Source organism: Mirounga leonina, unplaced genomic scaffold (assembly GCF_011800145.1).
Source record: "Mirounga leonina isolate KUSES-001 unplaced genomic scaffold, KU_Mleo_1.0 Mir_114, whole genome shotgun sequence".
Classification (NCBI taxonomy): domain Eukaryota; kingdom Metazoa; phylum Chordata; class Mammalia; order Carnivora; family Phocidae; genus Mirounga; species Mirounga leonina.
This window is the reverse complement of record NW_023270265.1, coordinates 10,636,165-10,657,246: the sequence shown is the minus strand read 5'-3', so window position 1 is coordinate 10,657,246 and position 21,082 is coordinate 10,636,165. Positions and strand designations below refer to the sequence as shown.

Genomic DNA, 21,082 nt, shown 5'->3' with positions numbered 1-21,082 from the left:
TGGAGAGAAACAAAAAACTCTAGGAAAAGGCCTTGCCTGAAAAAAATTATACTTATTTTCCTTGCCTGAACAGATTGTCTGCACTTTAGCTTTTGACTTTAATTGGCCTCTTGAACTTCACATCTTTTTTTAGCCCCATAACTATGCTACCTATGTTAATTCCCAGTTTGGTCACATACCCCTAGATTCCGGTCTCTTGTAAGTCCCAGAAAACAGTTAAGACAGATGAACTGTTACTTCTTATTTTGTTTTTACATTATTGATAAATCTTCTTTTCCAATAAAGGTTAAACTTGGTTTTATAAAAGTCTTATACACACCACGTATTTCCTAATCTTAAACTATATTTTTAAAAAATCGACTCTAAGGGGTGCCTGGTTGGCTCAGTCGTTAAGTGTCTTCCTTCAGCTCAGGCCATGATCCCAGGGTCCAGGGTCCCTGCTCGGCGGGAAGCCTGCTTCTCCCTCTCCCACTCTCCCTACTAGTGTTCCCCCTCTATCGCTGTGTCTCCCTCTGTCAAGTAAATAAATAAAATCTTTAAAAAAAAAATTGACTCTAAGAAAATTTAAACTTCCCTTTAGTTTCATACAACATACATGCTGAAAAAAAAATAAACAACTAGGGCTGATGTGTTTCATGGATGTGAAAAACACAATGTTTTAATCAGAAGTCATTAGCTACAACAATTTTAAAATTACTTCATTCACATAATACATAATTCCAGTTGGTTCTTAAGACATGAACTTTTTATATATGTCAATAATATATGCATATATATGTATATTTAAATATAAAAATAAAAAACATATATAATATATAAAATAACACACTGAAAGAGTATTCTCTCCAATATAATGGCTATGTTAACATATCAGGATTAAAGTTAAATTCATGATGCATTAAATTTGCAAAAGCCACAACACATTTTTAACCAGACTGAAAAAGTAGAAACATGGTTTTCACTAAATTCTCTAGTTTTTAAACAAATATTCCCAAATCCCCAAACTCTTACATATTCAATATAAGCTTGGTTTTTACAAGATTATATTTCTCTGAAACTATTTTTCATATTTGATTTCAGGTCTGATTTTTGTTTTAACCAAGGAAAAAAAATATAAGAACTTTTAAATTTTGATCTATAGTTAAGACCTAATGTGTTTATATATAATTCTGCTTTATTTTTATTGGTTCAAATTATAGTTGAATTATTAAATTTCAAATACTGATCAATTAATTAATATGATTTAACCATTCATTACTGAATAGATGGACAATCTATACATGAAATAATAAAAAATATATAGTAATAGTAAGTTAGCAAAGCAGTAAAACAAAAATATAGAATCATCTGGCCTATGAAGAATGAGATAGCAATGTTTTCAAAGAAAAAAGCTGACATACTTTGGAAGATTTTCTTGGGCAGAAAAGAACCTGGGTGAACTATAAAGTATGAAGTTTGAATTTGACTGGAATGAAAAGTGAAGGCTTTCTGGAGAATGAAAATCAAAAGCAATGGCACAAAGTGCAAGGCATGTTTTCAGGGACAGGGACATATGGCTTATGAGGCCAAAGATAGCCTGAATCCAATTTATTCTTTAACTTCATCCCTTAACACATCTGCCTCCCACAGACTGATTTCTTAATCCACAGTCAAATTACCCGAGATCGCCTGAAGCACGCTACAATCTCCCCCATCTCCAAACCTACGGCAATCTCTCTCTACTCCTGGCCAGGCTACCCACCCTGCCCTCCACTGCACACTTGATCTGGAGAATGATAACTCTTCTTCATCTTAAATTAGTTGGCATTTCCTCAGGGAAAGCTTCCTTAATCCCCCAAGGCAAGGCTTGGTACTTCCACAGGTGTCCTTATAGAGCTCTCTAGGATGCCCCAACATATTACCTGACATAGTATATTGTGTTCATTTGCAATCTGTGCCAAATTATAAACTCCATGAAGACAGACTATATATTCTTTTCCTCTATGTCAGAGACCAGTCAGCTTTTTATTTTTGTTGCTGTTGCTCTCACTGAATATTAAGGATCATGGATTTTAACCCCTAGGTTGTTTCTTTTCAAGCTTCCATCGCTGAAATTCTAAAGTTCTTTAGCTACTACTTTAAAATTAAAATCTGGAAGCAGTTACATTAAAAAATCCCAGTTAATAATCAAATTAAACTTTACCTGCTATGTTACCAAGTGAATAAAACAAAGATTAGAGAGGGAAGAGACTGAAGGAGATTTGTCTGCAATCTACAAGAAACAGGTACAGAGTAAGGCTTATTTTAGGTTGACTAAATATTAACCACATGCAAGGAACTAATGAATTAAAAACATTCAAAGGAAGAGTCACAAGTCTTTATCACTAATAATACAGGGTCGAAGATTTAGTATCTAGAAAACCACAATGGTATAAAAGAGCCACCTCTTGCCTAGGATTAAGGTTTAAATCCTGACTGACAGTAACCAGCTACTGAAAATACTTAATGTCTTTGGGCCATAATTTCCTTAACTCTCAATGTTCTCCAGTGCGAAATAAATAAAGTTCATATACCTTAGGTTGCATTTCAAATACTTCCACTATGAGATCCAAAATGAAACTTAAATATTCTCCTCATACTAAAATGCTACTTCCTCCTAAAGCCCTTCCTGATCCCCTCAACTAGATAAAACTAGCACTTTAGGATCCTTAATTTATTTAGTACAAATTAAAGAAATCTATATAGCTATTACCTCTAATTAGATTACATGCCCTTTGAAAGCAGGACCGTATCTTATTTTTATATTATCTCCACAGATTACCTGAGTTCAAATCTCAGCTTTGTCAATTATTAGCTAGTAACAAGACAAGTTACTTTAACAATCCTTCATTTTCTTGATCTATAAAATGAGGATAATAAGAGTACTTACCTCATTAGGTTGGTATAAGTCTCAAATGAGGTAATATATGTTAAAGTGTTTGGAACAGTGCCTGACACATAGTAAATGTTAAATAAAAACTAATTGCTATTGTATTATTGTTGTTACGATAATTTCCAACTTCTTTATATTGAAAAAATTTTCTAACATAAATGTCAAAAGAATACTATAATGCCATATGACCTTCACCTATATTCCCCGATTGGTAAATTTTAACACAATTTGTTTATACTTGTGTATTTGGTGCGAAACCATCTGACCATACATTGGAAATAACATTAACACCTTACTGAACTTTGCTGGAAAAAAATGAAGATAACTGAGAAGGTCAAGAGGCAAAAGAAAACAAAGATGGAAGAGAAAGTAAATATATAACGGGTTATTTTCAGAAAATAAAAGGACACTATTAAAGACAGGAGAGGAAAAAAAATAGGACAGAAAGATAATGAGGATTTTGAGATTCCACATTCTAAGAGAATGATGCAGTTCACACATGGAAATCTGAACCTTTAAAACAGAATGAGAGGCAAAATCACTTTCCAAGAGTACAAGCACAAACCCAGGGTTGAAGACATAAAGAATGTAAAGAAAAATAAATATGAGACAATAGAGGAATTATTGGACACAACACCTCATAAGTTGACAGGCATAAATCTGTATTTCTATACAGATTTTAACAATCGTGGATTTCTGGTAGAGAACTTAGATAGTGAAAGCAACAGAAGACTGCATGCTGTTTGGGGGAATACACTGGACAGTTAGCAGTGTGTTAGCATAGGCAGACTCTATGTAGCTGACCACAGGCCAAGTAGGCTGTTGAATATGAAGAAGTGAACCAATACAGGTATGGGCAAAAATGAGTCCAGTAGTTACAGAAGCATGAGAAAGAATTGTCCACCATCACCAATATTATTTAACATTGTTCTAGAACTATAGCCAATAAAATCATCCTCCCAAAATGGGATCAGAATAACTGTAAAAAGGAATCTCTAAGAGATAAGGTTTTTTTAAACCCATTTAAACTGAATCCATACAACAGCAGCACCTGATATTCAATCCACACACCTAATAATCACATCACTGCATAATCATTATTGCAGTTTTAAAGAAATCTCTCCAAATTATGTGGCTGTACCCATATACTTATATCCTTCACTTCTACCCAAGCTTCTTGATTACTAAGATGTGTGATTCTGTGCTAATCTGAAGGCTTATGATTCACACATTAGAACAGCAAGTGGAAATGTGTGTGTGAGAGACAGGGAGAAAGAGAATTTTTCTTCTTCATTTATTTCCTAATCTGAGTCGCACTTCGACTTCACAAAACCTTTAGTGTTTCTTTTTTCATCTTTAATAAAAATTGTATATTAAAAGTTAAATATATGTATTTTATATTCATGGTTATTTTATTTTTTCAATGTTAGATTCAACATAATCTCAATCAAAATCCCACCAAATTATTTTGTGAATATCAACAAAGTGATTCTAAAGTTTATATGAACAGGAAGAAGAGCCAGAATAACCAATACAAAGAAAAAGAAAGACTACTGACACTATCTGATTTCCAGACTTACTACATAAAGTGACAGTAATCGAGACTGTGGTACGGATGAAAAAATAGACAAATAGATCAGTGGAACAAAAGAGAGAATCCAAAATATATCCACACATATAGTCAAATGATCTTTGACAAAAGAGCAAAGGCAATTCAAAGGAGACAGGATGACAGAAATACCATATGATCTAGTAATTCCACTACTGAGTATTTACCCAAGAAAACAAAACACTAATTTGAAAAGATACATGCACCCTTATGTTTACTGCAACATTATTTATAATAGCTGAGATATGGAAGCAGCCCAAGTGTCCACTGATACACGAATGGATAAAGACGATGTGGTGTGTGTGTGTGTATGCACACAATGGAATATTACTCAGCTATTTAAAAAAAGAAAAAGAAAAGATCTTGCCATTTGCAACAACATGAGTGGACCTACAAGGTATTATGCTAGATGAAATAAGTCAGACAAAAAGACAAATGCCATGATTTCACTTATATGTGGAATCTAAAAAACAAATAAAGAAACAAACAAAGAAATAGACTCTTAAATACAGAGAACAAACTGATGGTTGCCAATGGGAATCTAAGTAGGGGGATGAGTGAAATGAGTAAAGGGTATTAGTGGGTACAAATTTCCAGTTACAAAATAAAATAAATAAGTCACAGAGATGAAAAGTACAGCACAGAGAATTTAGTCAGTAATATTACAATAATGCTGTTTTGGTGACAGATGGTGACTATATTTATGGTGAGTACTGAGTAATGTACAGAACTGTTGAATCAATATGTTGTACACCTGAAACTAGTAACACTGTATGTTAATTATACTTCAATAAAAAAAATAAAGAAAACCTACGAAAAGAAAAAAAAAACAAAATATAGGAGACTGGATAGTTTTTTCAACAAGTGATACTAAAAAAACTAGAATCCATACAGAAAAAAATGATCCTTCACACTGCTCACAAAAATTAACTCAACAAGTATCAAAGACCTAAATGTAAAATGTAAAACTACAAGGTAACAAAGAAGAAAATCCAGGTGACACTGGGTTGGGCAATAACTTTTTAGAGACAACACAAAAGTACAACCCATGAAAAAAAAAATTTGTAAACCTGACTGCATAAAATTTAAAACATCTGCTCTTTGAAAAAACACCATTAGGAGATTTGAAAAGGAAGTCACAGACTGGGAGAAAAATATTTGTAAAATATCTGATAAAGGACTGGTATCTAAAATATATAAAGAACTCTTAAAATTCAACAAGAAAACAAACAACCAAATTTAAAAATGAGCAAAAGTTCTAAGCAGACATCTCACTAAAGAAAATGTACAAATGGCAAATAAGCATATGAAAAAATGCTCAATATTATATATCCTTAGGGAACTACAAATTAAAACAACAATGAGATATCACTACCTACCTAATAGAATGGTTAAAATTCAAAACACACCACCAAATGCTGGTGAGGATGTGTAACATTGGGAGCTCTCATTCATTGCTGGAGAAAATGCAAAATGTACAGCCAATTTGGCAGTTTTGTACCAAACTAAACATCTTACTATATGAGCCAGCAACTGTGCTTTTTGATATTTACCAAAATGAGTTCAAAACTTACACATGTAAAGGTTTAGAGTAGCTTTATCCATAATTGCCAAATTTTGGAAGCAATCAAGATGTGTTTCAGGGGGTGAATGGATAAATGAACTATATAGTACACGTACACAATAGACTATTATTTAGTGATAAAAACAGATGAGCTATCAAGCCATGAAAAGGCATGGAGGAAACTTAAATGCATATTGCTGAGTGAAAAACTCCAATCTGAAAAGACTACAACTTATATGGCATTCTGGAAATGGCAATGCTATGAAGGCAGTAAAGATCAATGGTTGCCATTAGTATTGGTGGGGGTTGGGGAAGAAGGAAGGGATAATACAAGGAGGACATGGTAGTCTAAGGGCAGTGAAATTATTCTGTATGATAGGTAATGGTAGATACAGATCATTATGCATTTGTCAAAGGCTACAGAATGTACAAAAGAGTGAACCCTAATGTAAACTATGGATTTTAGTTAATAACAGTGTATCAATATTGACTGATCAACTGGAACAGCTAATGCAAGATGTTAATAATAGGAAAAATTGTATAAAAGAAGGTGAGGGAGTATATGAGAATTCTCTATGCTTTCTGCTCAATATTGCTAAAACTAAAACTGCTCTAAGAAATGAAGTCCATCAATAAAAAAGAAAAAAAAAATGACAGAAGGAAGTATTTCTAGAATGGCAGAATAAAGATCTCCAAAAAGTCCACTCCTCCATAAAAGCATTGAGAACAATGGTGAATTTGTCAAAATCAACTTATTCAGTACTATGGAAATCAACCAAATGCCTGCCACAACCAAGGAGCACTTACAAAAAAAACCAAAAACCAAAAAACAAAATGGTTGAATCTTGGTGAGAACAAGCTCTGTGGATTTTAATTTACTCTACTGCCATGCCTATCTCCCCAGCTCTGTGGCAGCTTGAAAAACAAGAGCCTTACAAGCATAATAGCAGTGAAATTCAGCAATCACTAGGGGGAGGGGTGAATGGTAAACTGGGTTTGGAATTCTTGGAAAAGCACCATTTCCAGAAAATAGTTACTATTTGACCTAACTAGCACCTCCCTAGAAAAGGCCCATTCTCAGCTGTTGTTTTATTTGACCCAATTCCAAAGTTTCTCAGTGGGAACAGCCTTATCTCTAGCGCATTTGTTGGAAAAAATCAGTGCAATTGTTTAAAATTTCAAGCTGCCAGAGATGGTGATCAAAAAACTTAAAGAAAAACCTGAGGAAGGAGATGCCTACAGGAGGCTTTGAAATGCCCCAACATATTCTTGGACATAGAGAAGGCCATACACCTATGTAGGGCTGTGCACGCCAAGGAAATACCTGGAAAGGCCTTCACCTCTCACATTTGGGTGACCCTGAGTCTCTGAGCAAGGAGGAAACGAAGGCTAAGGCAGAGCTGCAATACCAGGTTGTTGAAAGTATCCCTAAACACATACACATATAGAGCCCCTTGACAAAGGCTGGGATACTTACTGGTTCAAGGCATTTAAAAAAAAAAATTGTTATCTAGTCATTAGCTCAACAAACTCCAAAATATATTAAGAGAAACACATCATAAACTATCAAAAGCTAAAGAAAAAGTGAGAATCCTGAACAATGCAAGAAAAATAGGACTCATGAGAAGACATGCTGATTTTTCATAAGAAAGCATGGGGGTCAAAATGTTAAAAGGAAGATTGTCAACCAAGAATTCTATATCCAGCAAAATTAGTCTTCAAAATTAAAGAGAAATTAAAACATCACCATATAAACAAAAGCTGAGAGAATGTGTTGCTATCAGACCTTCCCTACAAGATAAACTATAGTTGGAGACTTTAATACTTCTTCATTAATGGACAGAACTAGGAAAAAGGTCAGCAAGGAAATAGAATATTTGAACAATACCACAAACTAACAAAACCCAATAGATATCTATAGAACATCTACAGAGATTAAACTAGTAATCAAAAAAATTTCCACAAAGAAAAGCCTAAGCCCAAATAACTGCACTGGTGAATTCTATAAAATCTTCCAAAAACAGAAATGAAAGAAACACTTCCCTATTCAATCTATATGATCATAATAGCAAAACCACACAAAGACATCTCAAAAAAAAAAAAATTATAGACCAATACTTACTATGAATATATACACAAAAATCCTCAACACAATACTAGCAAATTGAATCTAGCAATACATAAAAAGGATTATATACCATGACCAAGTAGAATTTATCCAAGAAATGCAAGGCTGGTTCAACATCTGTAAATCAGTCAATGTCATATACCACATTAAGAGAATGAACACCAAAAAATGATTATCTCAATAGTCACAGAAATATCATCTGACAAACTCCAACAGTCTTTCATGACAAAAACACTCAACAAAATATGAATAGAAGGGAACTTCCTCAACTGATAAAGACTACACATGAAAAAGCAGAGCTAACATCATACTTAACAGTGAAAGACTGAATGCTTTACCCGTAATATTAGAAAGGCACAAATGTTTGCTCTCACCACTCCTGTTCAGCACTGTATTGGAGGTTCTAGCCATAGGAATTATGCAGGAGGAAAAAAAAGAGAAGTACCCAGATGGGAATGAAAAAAGTAAAACTATCTCCATTCTCTGATGACATGATTTCATATACAGAGGATTCTAAGAAACTAAGGAGCCAGGAGGTTAAAGAATCATGTACATGAACACTGGAGGCATTCAGGATTGCAGCAAAGCTTACAATGAAGAGGGAAAATAAGCCAAGGGTCAAAATTTTTGTGAGCGAGGGGTAGGGACCAATAAGGAGGATTTGATACAGCCAAATGCCCTAAGTCTCAAGGAAAGAGACTGAAGAATACTTTGATTAGAAGCAAATAAGGAGTGAAGACAAAGATCCCACCTGTAAACAGTAAAGTACTAGAGTGATTGGAAAATAAGAATCCTTCATATAAAAATACTACTAGGGAACCAGTACATTTAGGAAAGAGTGAGATTTCAGTTGCAATCAGGAGAATGTAGGCAAAGGGGTAAAAAATGTGAGTTTGTTAGGATGTGAGAGAATTCCATACAGCATAATGGGGAAAGTATAGGGAAAGAAGGAGGTTGCAGGAGAAAGAGGAATGAACGCTTAGGCCAGATGAAAAGAGAGCAGAGTATTATGATAAAAATATAAAGGAAACTGAACTACCAGTCCCCTAAATTATGGATAAGACAGATTCCTATAATTAAAAAAAAAAAAAAAAAAAAGAAGGCAATGATGGGAATTAAAGGACAGAAAGGAAAGGGAACTTACACTCAAGAAGTCATAGAATGGGAAGAGATACTTTTACACATGTCATGTCAAAAAGGCCCTGGGATTAGTGTATCCAAGCTTTTAAAAATCAAGGCATGGAGAGAAAAGAATAGTTTTAAGGTATACTGGAGAGTAAGGCTTGTCTTAAATGGAGTTTCTCTCTGTACCACCCAAGTTCATAACTAGTTCTTAGGGATCTAGATATTCCAAACCCAGATGGCCACCCCAAAGCCTGAAGGGATCAATAAAATGGTTAACCTGTAACTATTCATGACAAACCAGTGTGCCCACTTTTTGGGAAGTTCTGCATTGAGTCAAATGAGCAACCCCCAAGAATATGGTGCATTTCTCTCTCCTCCCTGAGAATCAACAGTGTGGATGATCCACAAATTACTAGTCCCTCAAAATACACTGTGTAAAAGGGATCTGCAGTCATATGTTTTACAAAATGGCTACATATTCTATCTTTTACCACATTTTGCAAAATCATAGTACTATATATATTAAAGGCAATGCAAAGTCCACTTTACAAAAAACTCATTTAATATTAATTTGTTTATTCCTGTACTTATTTGGTCAGATAATTGCTCTTCTACACCTATTAACATCCAGGAATATGGTTTTTGGAAAATGTTCTTTAACTTTTCTGAAAGATGACTAATCAGTCTCAGCTTGATCATTCCCAGGGACAGAGATTACTACCTCCATCCAGGTAACTCATTCCATTTGGGACAGTCTGATTTATAATCCCATTTTAAGCTGAAATTTGCCACTCATTATCTTAAAATAGAGAGTTTTGCTGTTAGAGTTAGAGAGCACATCTATTCATTCGTCCAAATGACCTTGCAATCCAGCTATGAACGTAGTTCTCTAAAAATAACACAGTACTGATATATGGTTTTGCACATGCTATTTTTTTCCATCTGAATACTCATCCTTCTCCTATAGAAACCCCTCCTCTGCAATCTCTACAGTCACACTTACCCATTCAATAGTAACTTCCTTTACACACCACTACCCTAGACAAAAACCAGATGCTGCATGCTTCTGGAGTCCTATATAAATCACTTTAAGGCACCCATCATCATTGTACTGCACTAATATTGTAATATACCTACCTCTCCCACAGACTCAACATCCAAGAAATACTTACTACTCAACTTTGTATGGGATGGAAGAGGAACATGAATCTTCTACATAACCAATAACTGTAATGACTCCAACTGAGCTCATGCATTACATAATTGTTTTTAGCATCCTCAGAACAATGCTCTAAGAAGCCATTACCAATCCACAGCTATCACCTCTCACACTATTTCCAAATTCAACCCAGCTTGAGAATTTAGTACAGAGTTCAACATATAGGTTCTCAATGAATATTTGTTAAATGGATGAATAAATATTATCAGAAGTATAAGCAATTCATATTTTAGTTAGGCTTCTAAATTTTCATAAGTTGGCCTCAAATTTACCTTCTTATAAACCAACCATCAAAAATGAGGAAAGCATAATCTTCATTATTTGCAATCACAACTATCTTTACATCATATTCTTGCCTGACAATAACAACTCTGATGTCCATTCCTTATCAAAAGCCTGCTATAAAAAAACAACAGCCAAAATAATGCCTGGAAAAATATATACTCCATGTATTCTTCTAGATCGTCTACATTTTATCATTTCATCAAATTAAACCAACAGAGGGATTCTTAGTTAAACCTCATTATTTTGTGACCCACTGCAGAACTGCCTTTTCTCACTAGTCTGGAGTTCTTTGTAGCTTGCACTGAAGAACATAAGTAAAAAACTGACTTAAGGAATTTATCATTTCTACTTTGGGAAGCTGAGACCTGTTCACTATATCACAAAGTATTCCCCTTCTCTAAGAACTCATGCAAAGCAACTTCTTTCAGGTTTCTGTCTCATGAAAGCAAATCAGTTCAGGAGAAACACATTCTTTCTTATGTATAGTATAAATCTTGTAATGCATCAAGGTTTGTTCTTTGTTTTTGCTGCAAGGATTCTTAGAGCCAATTTTTTTTTCTTACTTCAAGAACTATATGGGCCCACACACTTCCCTTCCATTGTTTCTTTATCCAATTTTATTATCTGCTTGGTAACTGTGCCCCAAAATGATCTCAAATCCCTAGTGAAATGAGATGAGGAAGTGAAAAGGAAAAAAATTAATAATAACTACCACCGCTGGGTGCCTACTCTAAGCCATATACTGCTCAAGCACTTCTGCCTCTCATCCTTGAACAGTGAGAGAAAGGTATTATTAACTGTGTTTTACAGATGATAAACTGAAGTAGAGAGGGTTTAAATAAATTATTTAAGCTCACAAAGCTAATCTGTGTCAGGCCACAGTCTGACCTCAGGTTTGACTGACTACAGAGCCATAATGCACGTCTTATCAAATTAAAAGCTATGCTATGCTTCAAAAAGGAAAAGAATCCTAGCATTGTACAGTATCTTCATTTCTAACAGTACTTGAGGAACTTTTAAGTTTTAATGTATTATATAAGCAAAAGACAAATCACTTGGCACTAATTTCATATATTATTTTAAAAATAATTAACTTTAACAAATTCAACATATAATCATTCCCAAAAGAGAACTAGAAAATCACACCAAAACATGAAGTACAAATAGCAGACATAAATAAAATACTTTTATTTATGATAAAGCTAATGAAAAAAGATTTGGGCCAAAAGGAAAGAATTAGACAAATTATTCCAATTAATACCATATATAATTTGAAATATTTTGGGTGCCTCTAAAAACCAAATTAAAAAATAGTTTTGAGGGGGCAGGGGAATATTAGGATTCAAAATTAATCAAAAGATAAGGAATATAATCTAAATTAGACTCACCTGCTCAAGTCACTTTTTCCATGGTGATGATAGTGGTCAGGATGGCTGAGGTGGTAATGCTCCTGTCCACTCCACCTCTGGGGTGGCCTCTTCCAAAATCCTTCCTGAGACTGCCGAACATTTCTGTCTGACCGGTCAAAGCGGTTCATATTGTCACACTCCACTAGACAGATTCAAAAGCAAAACACTATAAACATGCACACACTCTATAAAAGTTAACTACTTATAGCTTGATAATTAAATGCTGCTGAGAATATAAAAATGATATGCTAAAAATACCAGCCATTTATATTAGCTAATCACAAAATCAAAATTTCCAGAAGAAAACTAACCAGTTCTTTTGGTGAAAACGAAACTTTATAGTATTCAAATTGAAGTAAATTATAAAACTTTCATATCACAGGCACTTAAGTAACAACGGTCTCAGTGTTTTAAAACAAGCAACTTATCCTTGTTATAAACATTATACATTTTAAACACCAGTAATTAGTTTTTAGTGGTTTTCATCATTATCACTAGCTGGTTCTGACTTCAGAATGAAAATTATTAGAAAAAGTATAAGATTTTAAGTCTAGTAGAGAACTTGTTCCCAAAAATAAATGCCACAATTAGCTTTCACTGATTTCAAGAAGCACAGATTAAGTTTTCATCACAAACAAATCGTATTTTTTTTAAATTAAACTCACAGTTTAGAAAGTAAGAAGCTTCAATATGCTGACAGTAGAGCTTGTTCAAAAAGTCTAAAATGTCACTGAAAACAATGCCAGTACTTTGCCGCAACAAATAGTACACTCCCTGAAATCCAAATGCCACAAAAACACGAGAAGAATCTCCTTCAAACACCCCAAGCTTCTCCTTCACTTACCCAAACACTTTTTCCTCACATATCTGAGCACTCACTAAGAGAGTTACTTTGTACAAGGGAGACATTGTGTCGCCGGCTGCCTACTCAGACATAGTTGCATACAAGGCACTGACAAACAGGCCTTCCTTCCTGCTCAACTCCCAGCCCTCCCTGTGGGAAGCAAGCCCAGTTTACCCTGTGACTCCATCTTCGCTCAGTGGTTACATAGCTACTGAGTTAGGACTGTTACTAAAAATACAACTAAACACTAACTCAAGCCAGGAACAGAAAAGGTTTCTCTAGTCTTAGAATTATTACATGAGAAAGTTCAAATCCGGAATGCTTAGAATGCTTAGAATAAAGAAGTTGTAGAAATCAATGTGATCCCCAATTTTAAAAAATTCATTATTTAAGTGATTATTTTCACTTAACCTAAAACTTGAATTTGAAATACGGAAAGTGTTTCATTACAGTACACCAGATAAAAACAAACTTCCCCACTACAAAAAAGTAGTTAAAGTGCAGATGTTCAATTCTCATATACACTAAACTCACTGTAATGTAATTTCTTCTAAATGCATAATAATTTTGTATAACTTTTTAAAACACTTTGAAATTTTGTTTATAACCATTAAAGAAATCAATTTTGGGGGAAAACTATACATTTTATAGTTTAAAAAAATTTAAAGAAAACATTTTCTAAAGAAGCCTTACATTTGAAATTATTTCAATTTCTTGTCATTTTATTGAGATAAATTACAATCTATTTTTTATCTGTTTTTTTTAAAGTTCAATTATAGAAAACCTGACCGTTAGATAAATAAAGACATGGTGACCATTATAATGAAAAAAATAAGGAGTGGAAGATGAGATCGGAAAAGAAAAATAAATTTAAAAATATCCCAGAAAGGCTTAAAACTGGTTTTAATTCACATTTGTATTACACTCAAAGACTCAGTTAAGCTCAAGTATTTCTACATGGCATTAAAATGTTACTTTAGTTTAAGCAATTCTATAAAGCTAGAGATGATCTGTATCTACTTTTATCTGAATCCATATTTAATTCAGGCAAGTAAAATTCCACTCACTCCCCAAACAAGAAATTCTGTCATAATAAGAATCTGATATGTAATTAGGAGATCATCAACACAGTGCATACAGAGTAGCAAGAAGCAAATGAACCAGGCAAATAGGCCAGGAGATGGGGTTAAATACTGTGGGAAATTAAAGTGCATAAAATTGATGTGCCACTTTTGTTTTTGCTAAAGACGTTGTTGATACTACACACAGGCTACAGATTAAAGCCCCTTTATTGAAACAAGAACTCAACCACAGACACAATGGCAAATAAACAGTGGAAACAAACATTTGCCATGACCACAAAAGACTACTGGTAGACACTGAGATAGAGGGGCCTAAATTCTCAGATAAATGAGTGCTCCAAGACTTTTTAAGGTTTCTGCTTATATAGTTGACCTTTGAACAATGTGGGTGTTAGAGTATGGGACCCCCTGCATAGTCAAAAATCCGTGTATAATTTTTGACTCCCCCAAAACTTAACTACTAATAGCTTACTGTTGATCGGAAGCCTTACCAATAACATAGTCATTTAACACATATTTTGTACATTATATGTACTATATACTGTATTACAATAAGCTAGAGAAAATAAAATGTAAATAAGAAAATCATAAGAAAAAATACATTTACAGTACTGCACTGTATCAAAAGAAAATGATATTAAGAAAATCATAAGGAAAATAAGCACATTTACAGTACTGTCCTTTATTAATTGGAAAAACCCACATATAAATGAACCCACACATTCCAAACCTGTGTTGTTCAAGGGTTAACTATACTCCTATCTGAGGCACCCATCAAACATATGTTTATGTACTTTAAAATGTTACTAAGAAGATAATGTAAAATAACATTAGTGGTGGTTTCTTAAGATTAGGGGGTTCTCTGACAGAATGAAAGAAATAACATAGAAAAGAAAATGGAAAGCAAACAAAATTACAAGATGGAGATAAATCAAAACCATTTCCATAGCCAATGATGGAACAGGACAAAGAAGACTAAGAAAGGAAATAAATCCCTCTGAACATGAAATACCATAAGGCATGATGAGGCAAACCAAAACATATCCTGGCTTGAAAAATTTTAACCAGGTATGTTGATCACAGCTCTCTACACACCAGATTTTGTCCTAACTATGCATTTAGGACTAGAAAATAAAGGCCCTGTGAAGGAGGTTTCCAGGTCCAAAAGTAAGAGGCAGCAGATTTTAGTTCTTTTACTGTGAGTAGGAGACAGAAATAATATCAGGAGAGGGAAAGAGGATCTAATATAGATAGCTAACTGAAAGGTATGGGACTTGGGATGCCTAGATCTACCATTCATCACACTCATTTCTTCTGATTTGATAAAGGAAAAAATATAACACCAAAAGTAACCTAGATTATTTCTCTGATTATTTAAAGTCATAGGAAGGTAATGGATGACATAGGTATTATTTCCACCTGTGAATAACAATTGGCTATGAAGATGGCAGGAAGAAATTACACATTACAAAGCCTAGAAAGAATGTGCTTTGCAGGAGGTTTTACAATCTGATCAGAAAAGTTCTGAACTAAAATTTGGTTCAAAAGAAGAAAAGCTCATCTAAAAAAATAATAATAATAATCATGAACCTTGTTATTACTAAACACAATTAGCACTGAAAAAGAAAGATAAATTTCCAGAAGAAAATACAGTAACTGGAAAGTGATCAAGGATAATACTATAGAACTCATATAACTATAACTCAATAAAAGCAAAAATGTGGCCTTAGGAAATATAACAAAGAATAAGTACAATTTAATAGGAACCATAACTTGCTGTGGTGTGGGATTCAGGAAGTAATTAGAAAGATATCTCTCTTCTTTTTTTTTAAGATTTTATTTATTTATTTATTTATTTATTTATTTATTTATTTATTTGCGAGACAACAAGTAAGCACGAGGTGGGGGTAGAGGCAGAGGGAGAGGGAGAAGCAGACTCCCTGCTGAGCAGGGAGCCTGATGCAGGGCTTGATCCAAGGACCAGGGGATCATAACCTGAGCCAAAGGTAGACACTTAACCAACTGTGCCACCCAGGCGCCCCAGAAGACATCTTTTTCCAGAGAAAAGTTTAAAAACAGAAGGAGTAGATAAAATAGCACATGTAACAAGGTATACACTATAGAAACATCATAAACCTGAGGATTAAACTATAAATATGCCAAATGCTAGGCTTTAATCTGTAGGCAATGAGTGACCATTAGATGTTCCAGAGCAAGAGAATAAAGCAATACAATTGTGTTTTTGATACAACCTGAACAGTTCATTTGAGAGACACTTTAGAACAAAAAAGGTGAAAATATCAAATACTCAACAGTCTGCCAAAAGAAATTCAGAACCAAAACTGTTTCCTTAAGAGATTCCTTGACAAAGGTAAAAGAAAAAATGTAAAAGAATTAAAACAATTTTGTCTTTCAGATCCTTCCTAATCACAACTGAAACTGAAAGTCCTTTCTCGTTTTATTCTTCTTCCTTCATTCTACGCTCCTCGATTTTGCTCTGCCCCATCTCTCCCTTGACCTGTTTCCCTACCCTGAAGCTGGCCAGAAACCTGAAAGGCTCATTATCTCTTGAAGTTAAACCTCTTTCAGAAGAGGGAAAACCCCATAAGATTGATTTTTAAGACCTGGACTCATTCTAAGCTGAGAGTCATGGCTGCATGCTTTCTAAGATCTAAATAAGACTGGGAGAAATTTGCAGAGGTATTTAGAATAGTTTCAGGAATTGATAATCCAGGATCCCTATTACACAAAAATAAAATGGAAAAGGCACAGTGTGAAGAATCTGAAGGTCATGTAACTTTTTTTTTTTAAAGATTTTATTTATTTATTTGAGAGAGAGAGAATGAGAGACAGAGAGCACGAGAGGGAAGAGGGCAGAGGGAGAAGCAGACCCCCTGCTGAGCAGGGAGCCCGATGTGGGACTCGATCCCGGGACTCCAGGATCATGACCTGAGCTGAAGGCAGTCGCTTAACCAACTGAGCCACCCAGGCGCCCCTGAAGGTCATGTAACTTAAGAACCATGATTGATTGTGTAGAAGAGGAAAGAGTTTTTCTTGATCTTGTAGGGTCAGAAAATTAAACTGAAGGAAAGCATACAAACTTATTTAATATTATTTGTAACAGGGGAGCCTTCACAAGGAAATAAAGACCCAAAGAAACAGTTAGACCTGTATATTTTTTTTTAAAGATTTTATTTATTTGAAAGAGAGAGATAGCGAGAGCAGGAACACAAGCAGGGGGAGTGGGAGAGGGAGAAGCAGGCTTCCTGCTGAGCAGGGAGCCTGATGCAGGGCTCGATCCCAGGACCCTGGGATCCTGACCTGAGCCGAAGGCAGACGCTTAACAACTTAGCCATCCAGGCGCCCCAGACCTGTGTATTTTTATGCTAGGTTTGATAAAAAGTGGTCAGTCATGGAGGAATATGACAGGTTAAGGAGTATGAGGTAACTGTAGTAAACTGAGGAAAACTTAGCAAGCCCTATTTTTTAGGATTCTTCTTGGGAGTCTCTTTGTCTTGGAATTAAGAATGCGCCTTTCCTCTGGGTATAGGGAGGGTACCTCTCACATGAGGGTTTTATGATCTGTTTCAGGGAAGGAGGGTTGGGGAGGAGGTCAAAATGACTCTGCTTTGCCATTTTCTTGCTTCTGCCACTTTCTCAAACTCCTTGAGCTTAAGCTATTCAATATGCCAAGGTGCCATATTTTTGGGTAGTACATATTGAACTCCATCAATTGCATAAGAAACTAGAAGAGGTTAGAAAAGGACTTCCAGAGGCTGTCAACAAAGTCTTCTCTATGAATGTAGATTGGGCTCTGATTCAGTTCTGTAAGGAAAGAAAGGATAAATCCACTGCAGACTTCAAGAGTAGACTAACACCTTTAGATAGCATTCAGGGGTAGATTCTGAAAGAGATGCGACCAGTCTCTCTTCTCACATTCTGTAAAGGATTTTAAGGCAGAAATAGGATAAATATAGCCTCACTGCCAGACTTCTAATACTTGGAAACAGCCTTAGAAAAAAGTAGAATACAACTCAGAATAAAATGATGTCCTTCACATATCACAACTAGATGCTTCCACCACAGCCAATTAAACACTAGAGGAAGAAGTCTCTTAGTACACTTATAACAGCAGGGCACTGGAAAAACAAGTGTCCTGCATCACCTATGAAATAAAAGAAAAAATAAAGTAGGTGATTAATCAAAGTGTTCTAGAGGGGAGATCAAGTGCTCAATTTCCAATTTTATCCTTGCACTCAAAAGATAATTTTCTCTAAAAATTAAAAGAAAATCTTGCAAATGTTTTATTGCTACAGGCACTATGATATCAACCTTAAACCCTACTACTGTTATATAATCTTCCCCCCTCAGTGTCACCAAACAACTCAGTTATGGATATTTCTGAAAACTCTCACTTCCCAAATCCTAGCCCATAACAATCCAAGAAACACCTGACCAACAAACATTCTTTCCTCCTCTGTGTTATCACATATGCTACCTAATAGGTCATGATTTACTACACAAATATAATTGCCAGATGAATATTCTCATGGCCTCTTCCTTGAAATCCCAGAAGATCCCTTATTCATAATGAAGTCATAACAAGCTTGTGTCCAAAGTCAAACCCAAACTAAAGATCTCAACAAAGTCTCAGACTTCTTGTTGGTAAAAATTCCACTGATACTGGCAGAATTAGTGATGCTGAACACACCAAGCTTCAGAGTGACCCATTCAAAACTCTACCCAAATTTGCATAATAGCCACCAAAACCAGAAGCTAAAGGGAATGAAAATCAATAGTCAAAAGTATATTAGAAAACTCCTTTAAACCTAGTACCAGTCCTTGTAACATTCCTATCCTCCCAATCAAAAAACTCAGTGGGGGGTATAGTCATCCAGGACCTCAGAGCTATAAAGAGAACAGTCACTCCTTACTCCCCAGTAGTACCAAACCTGAATACTATTTTACGTTTGGTGCCTCGGAAGGCTACATATTTTAGACTTATGTTCTGCTTTCTTCAATGTTCGGTTATCTCAAAACAGTCAAAATCTGTTCGCCTTCTCCAAGGAAAATCTACAATATATGTGAGATGTTATACCTCAGGGCTTCCCTACTACTTTTCATAAGTCCCCAACCAAGACCTCGAAGATTTTAAATTTCCCTATGATTCTAATTTTATCTATCATGAGGATAACTTTATGTTGTCTTCTAAAGATGAGGCAGGTTCTAATACCAATTCCTATAGCTCAGAAAGGGTATAAAGTTTGTCAAAGTAAAATGCATTATCTAGGATGTGATTTATTCCAAGGAAGTATATTCCTCACTCCTCACTACCAGCCCTTAAAACTTCACATGAAATCTCCTAGTTCATCATCTCATTTCCCCCCCACAATTGTCAATGGTTTATATTTTCCCCTGTTCTCCAATATTTTTCCACCTGATCTTCCAGGCCACTAATTTGGATTTCAACAGCAGCTATGCTTTCTGTCATCTACTGAACTGTTCTATTAGGAAATCTTTTATAGCTCCAGAAAGCACTGTGCTACAACTGTTATTTCCTTAAGTGCTTTCATTATTATTTCCTTGGGCCACTCTAAACCTGGGAGTTCTGCTGTTTTCCCTATTCTTCTTCCTGGATGTTGGCTGTGATTTTTCTTTCTCAGTTGACTGGAACTCAACTCTGGTTGCCAGAGTATCCCAGGTGACAGCATAACCACGAGAAGGTGCTAGAGTCTCTACCCCTGTGGTAGAGTAGATATTGTTCTCAGCTCTTCACTGTCTCCTTTAGTAGAATTATATATTCAGTGTCCTCTGCCACAGAGTTTCTAACTACAAACAGAATCCACTTCCCAGTCCCACTGGTATTAGGCTTGGCCATATAACTTGCTTTGGCCAACAGATGTGCGCAGAAGTAACAGTGTGTTGGTCCTAAGTCAAGACCCTAAGAGCTATTATATTTTTGTTTCTGTTCAACCTGTTGTCCTTTTGCCATCTGCCATGAGAGCAACCTGCTCCAGGTAATCCTGGTCTCAAAATGAAGAAACAAGGAGCAGACCTGAACTCAATCCCACAGCCTGAGCTGTCCCAGCTAATCTATAGATCCATGAATACAGAAAATAAATGTTTATTTTGAAAGCCACTGAGATTTTGAGATTGTTACAGAGCATCCTGGCAGCATGGGGGGGGGGGGAGTGACAAACGTGAGCTCCTAGTACCTTCAATAACTAGAACAAACACCTGCCCTCTCTGAAATATCCCTACATTTTTCTAGCATCATGTATAAAAAGGACTTCACCATCTTCTTTGGTTCATCTCTTGCCCCTGGGAGGCCTGAGAGACCAGGCAAATGTTGACTGACGGGGAATCCACAGATCTTCTGGAGCCATTCCTCTTTCCAGAGAATTCCCATTTCAACCCTTGCCCCAGGGGCTTTTTTAGGCTGGTATCTGATTCTAGATCAGTCCTTAAGATAGGAAATCCTACAAATATTAAGTCAGTGGGGGCAAGAGTACCTAGGCCCCTCTTGCATATGGATTGTCTAAATCCCTACTCCAGCATTACTGGGATCCAGAGAGGATAAGAGATTGGATTTGGGAGTAAGAAAAAAGTGGAATGATTCATTCAGAAGGTCACCATTTTCCCAGAATTAATCTTTTTAAAATTTTTTCAGAATTGACCTTTTAAAAATACTTATTCTTAGTAAAACTTATCATAAGTAAAATTTAATAAATTTTACTGCTGTATCAAAAATCAAATGATATCTCTGTTTCTCTAAATGTATTTCTTCTTAGAATCAAAACGAAAGGGAAGAAAAGTTGGATATGTACACAGGGGCAAAAAGGACAAATCCTATCTACTACTTTACTTTATAATATAGATATACAATTTTATTGGATCATACAGAAT

The 21,082-nt window shown here is 35.2% G+C and overlaps 1 protein-coding gene across 9 annotated transcripts in view; it reads right to left on the bottom strand.

Annotated features, from left to right (window-relative positions):
* Positions 1-21,082, bottom strand: part of CCSER2 (coiled-coil serine rich protein 2) — a 149,795-nt gene that overhangs the window by 87,817 nt on the left and 40,896 nt on the right. For 7 of the 9 annotated variants that reach the window (XM_035023162.1, XM_035023182.1, XM_035023184.1 and 4 more), the window contains exon 4: positions 12,230-12,392. In XM_035023162.1, the coding sequence (XP_034879053.1) occupies positions 12,230-12,392 (163 nt within the window). The other 2 variants (XM_035023196.1, XM_035023198.1) reach the window with 2 other exon arrangements.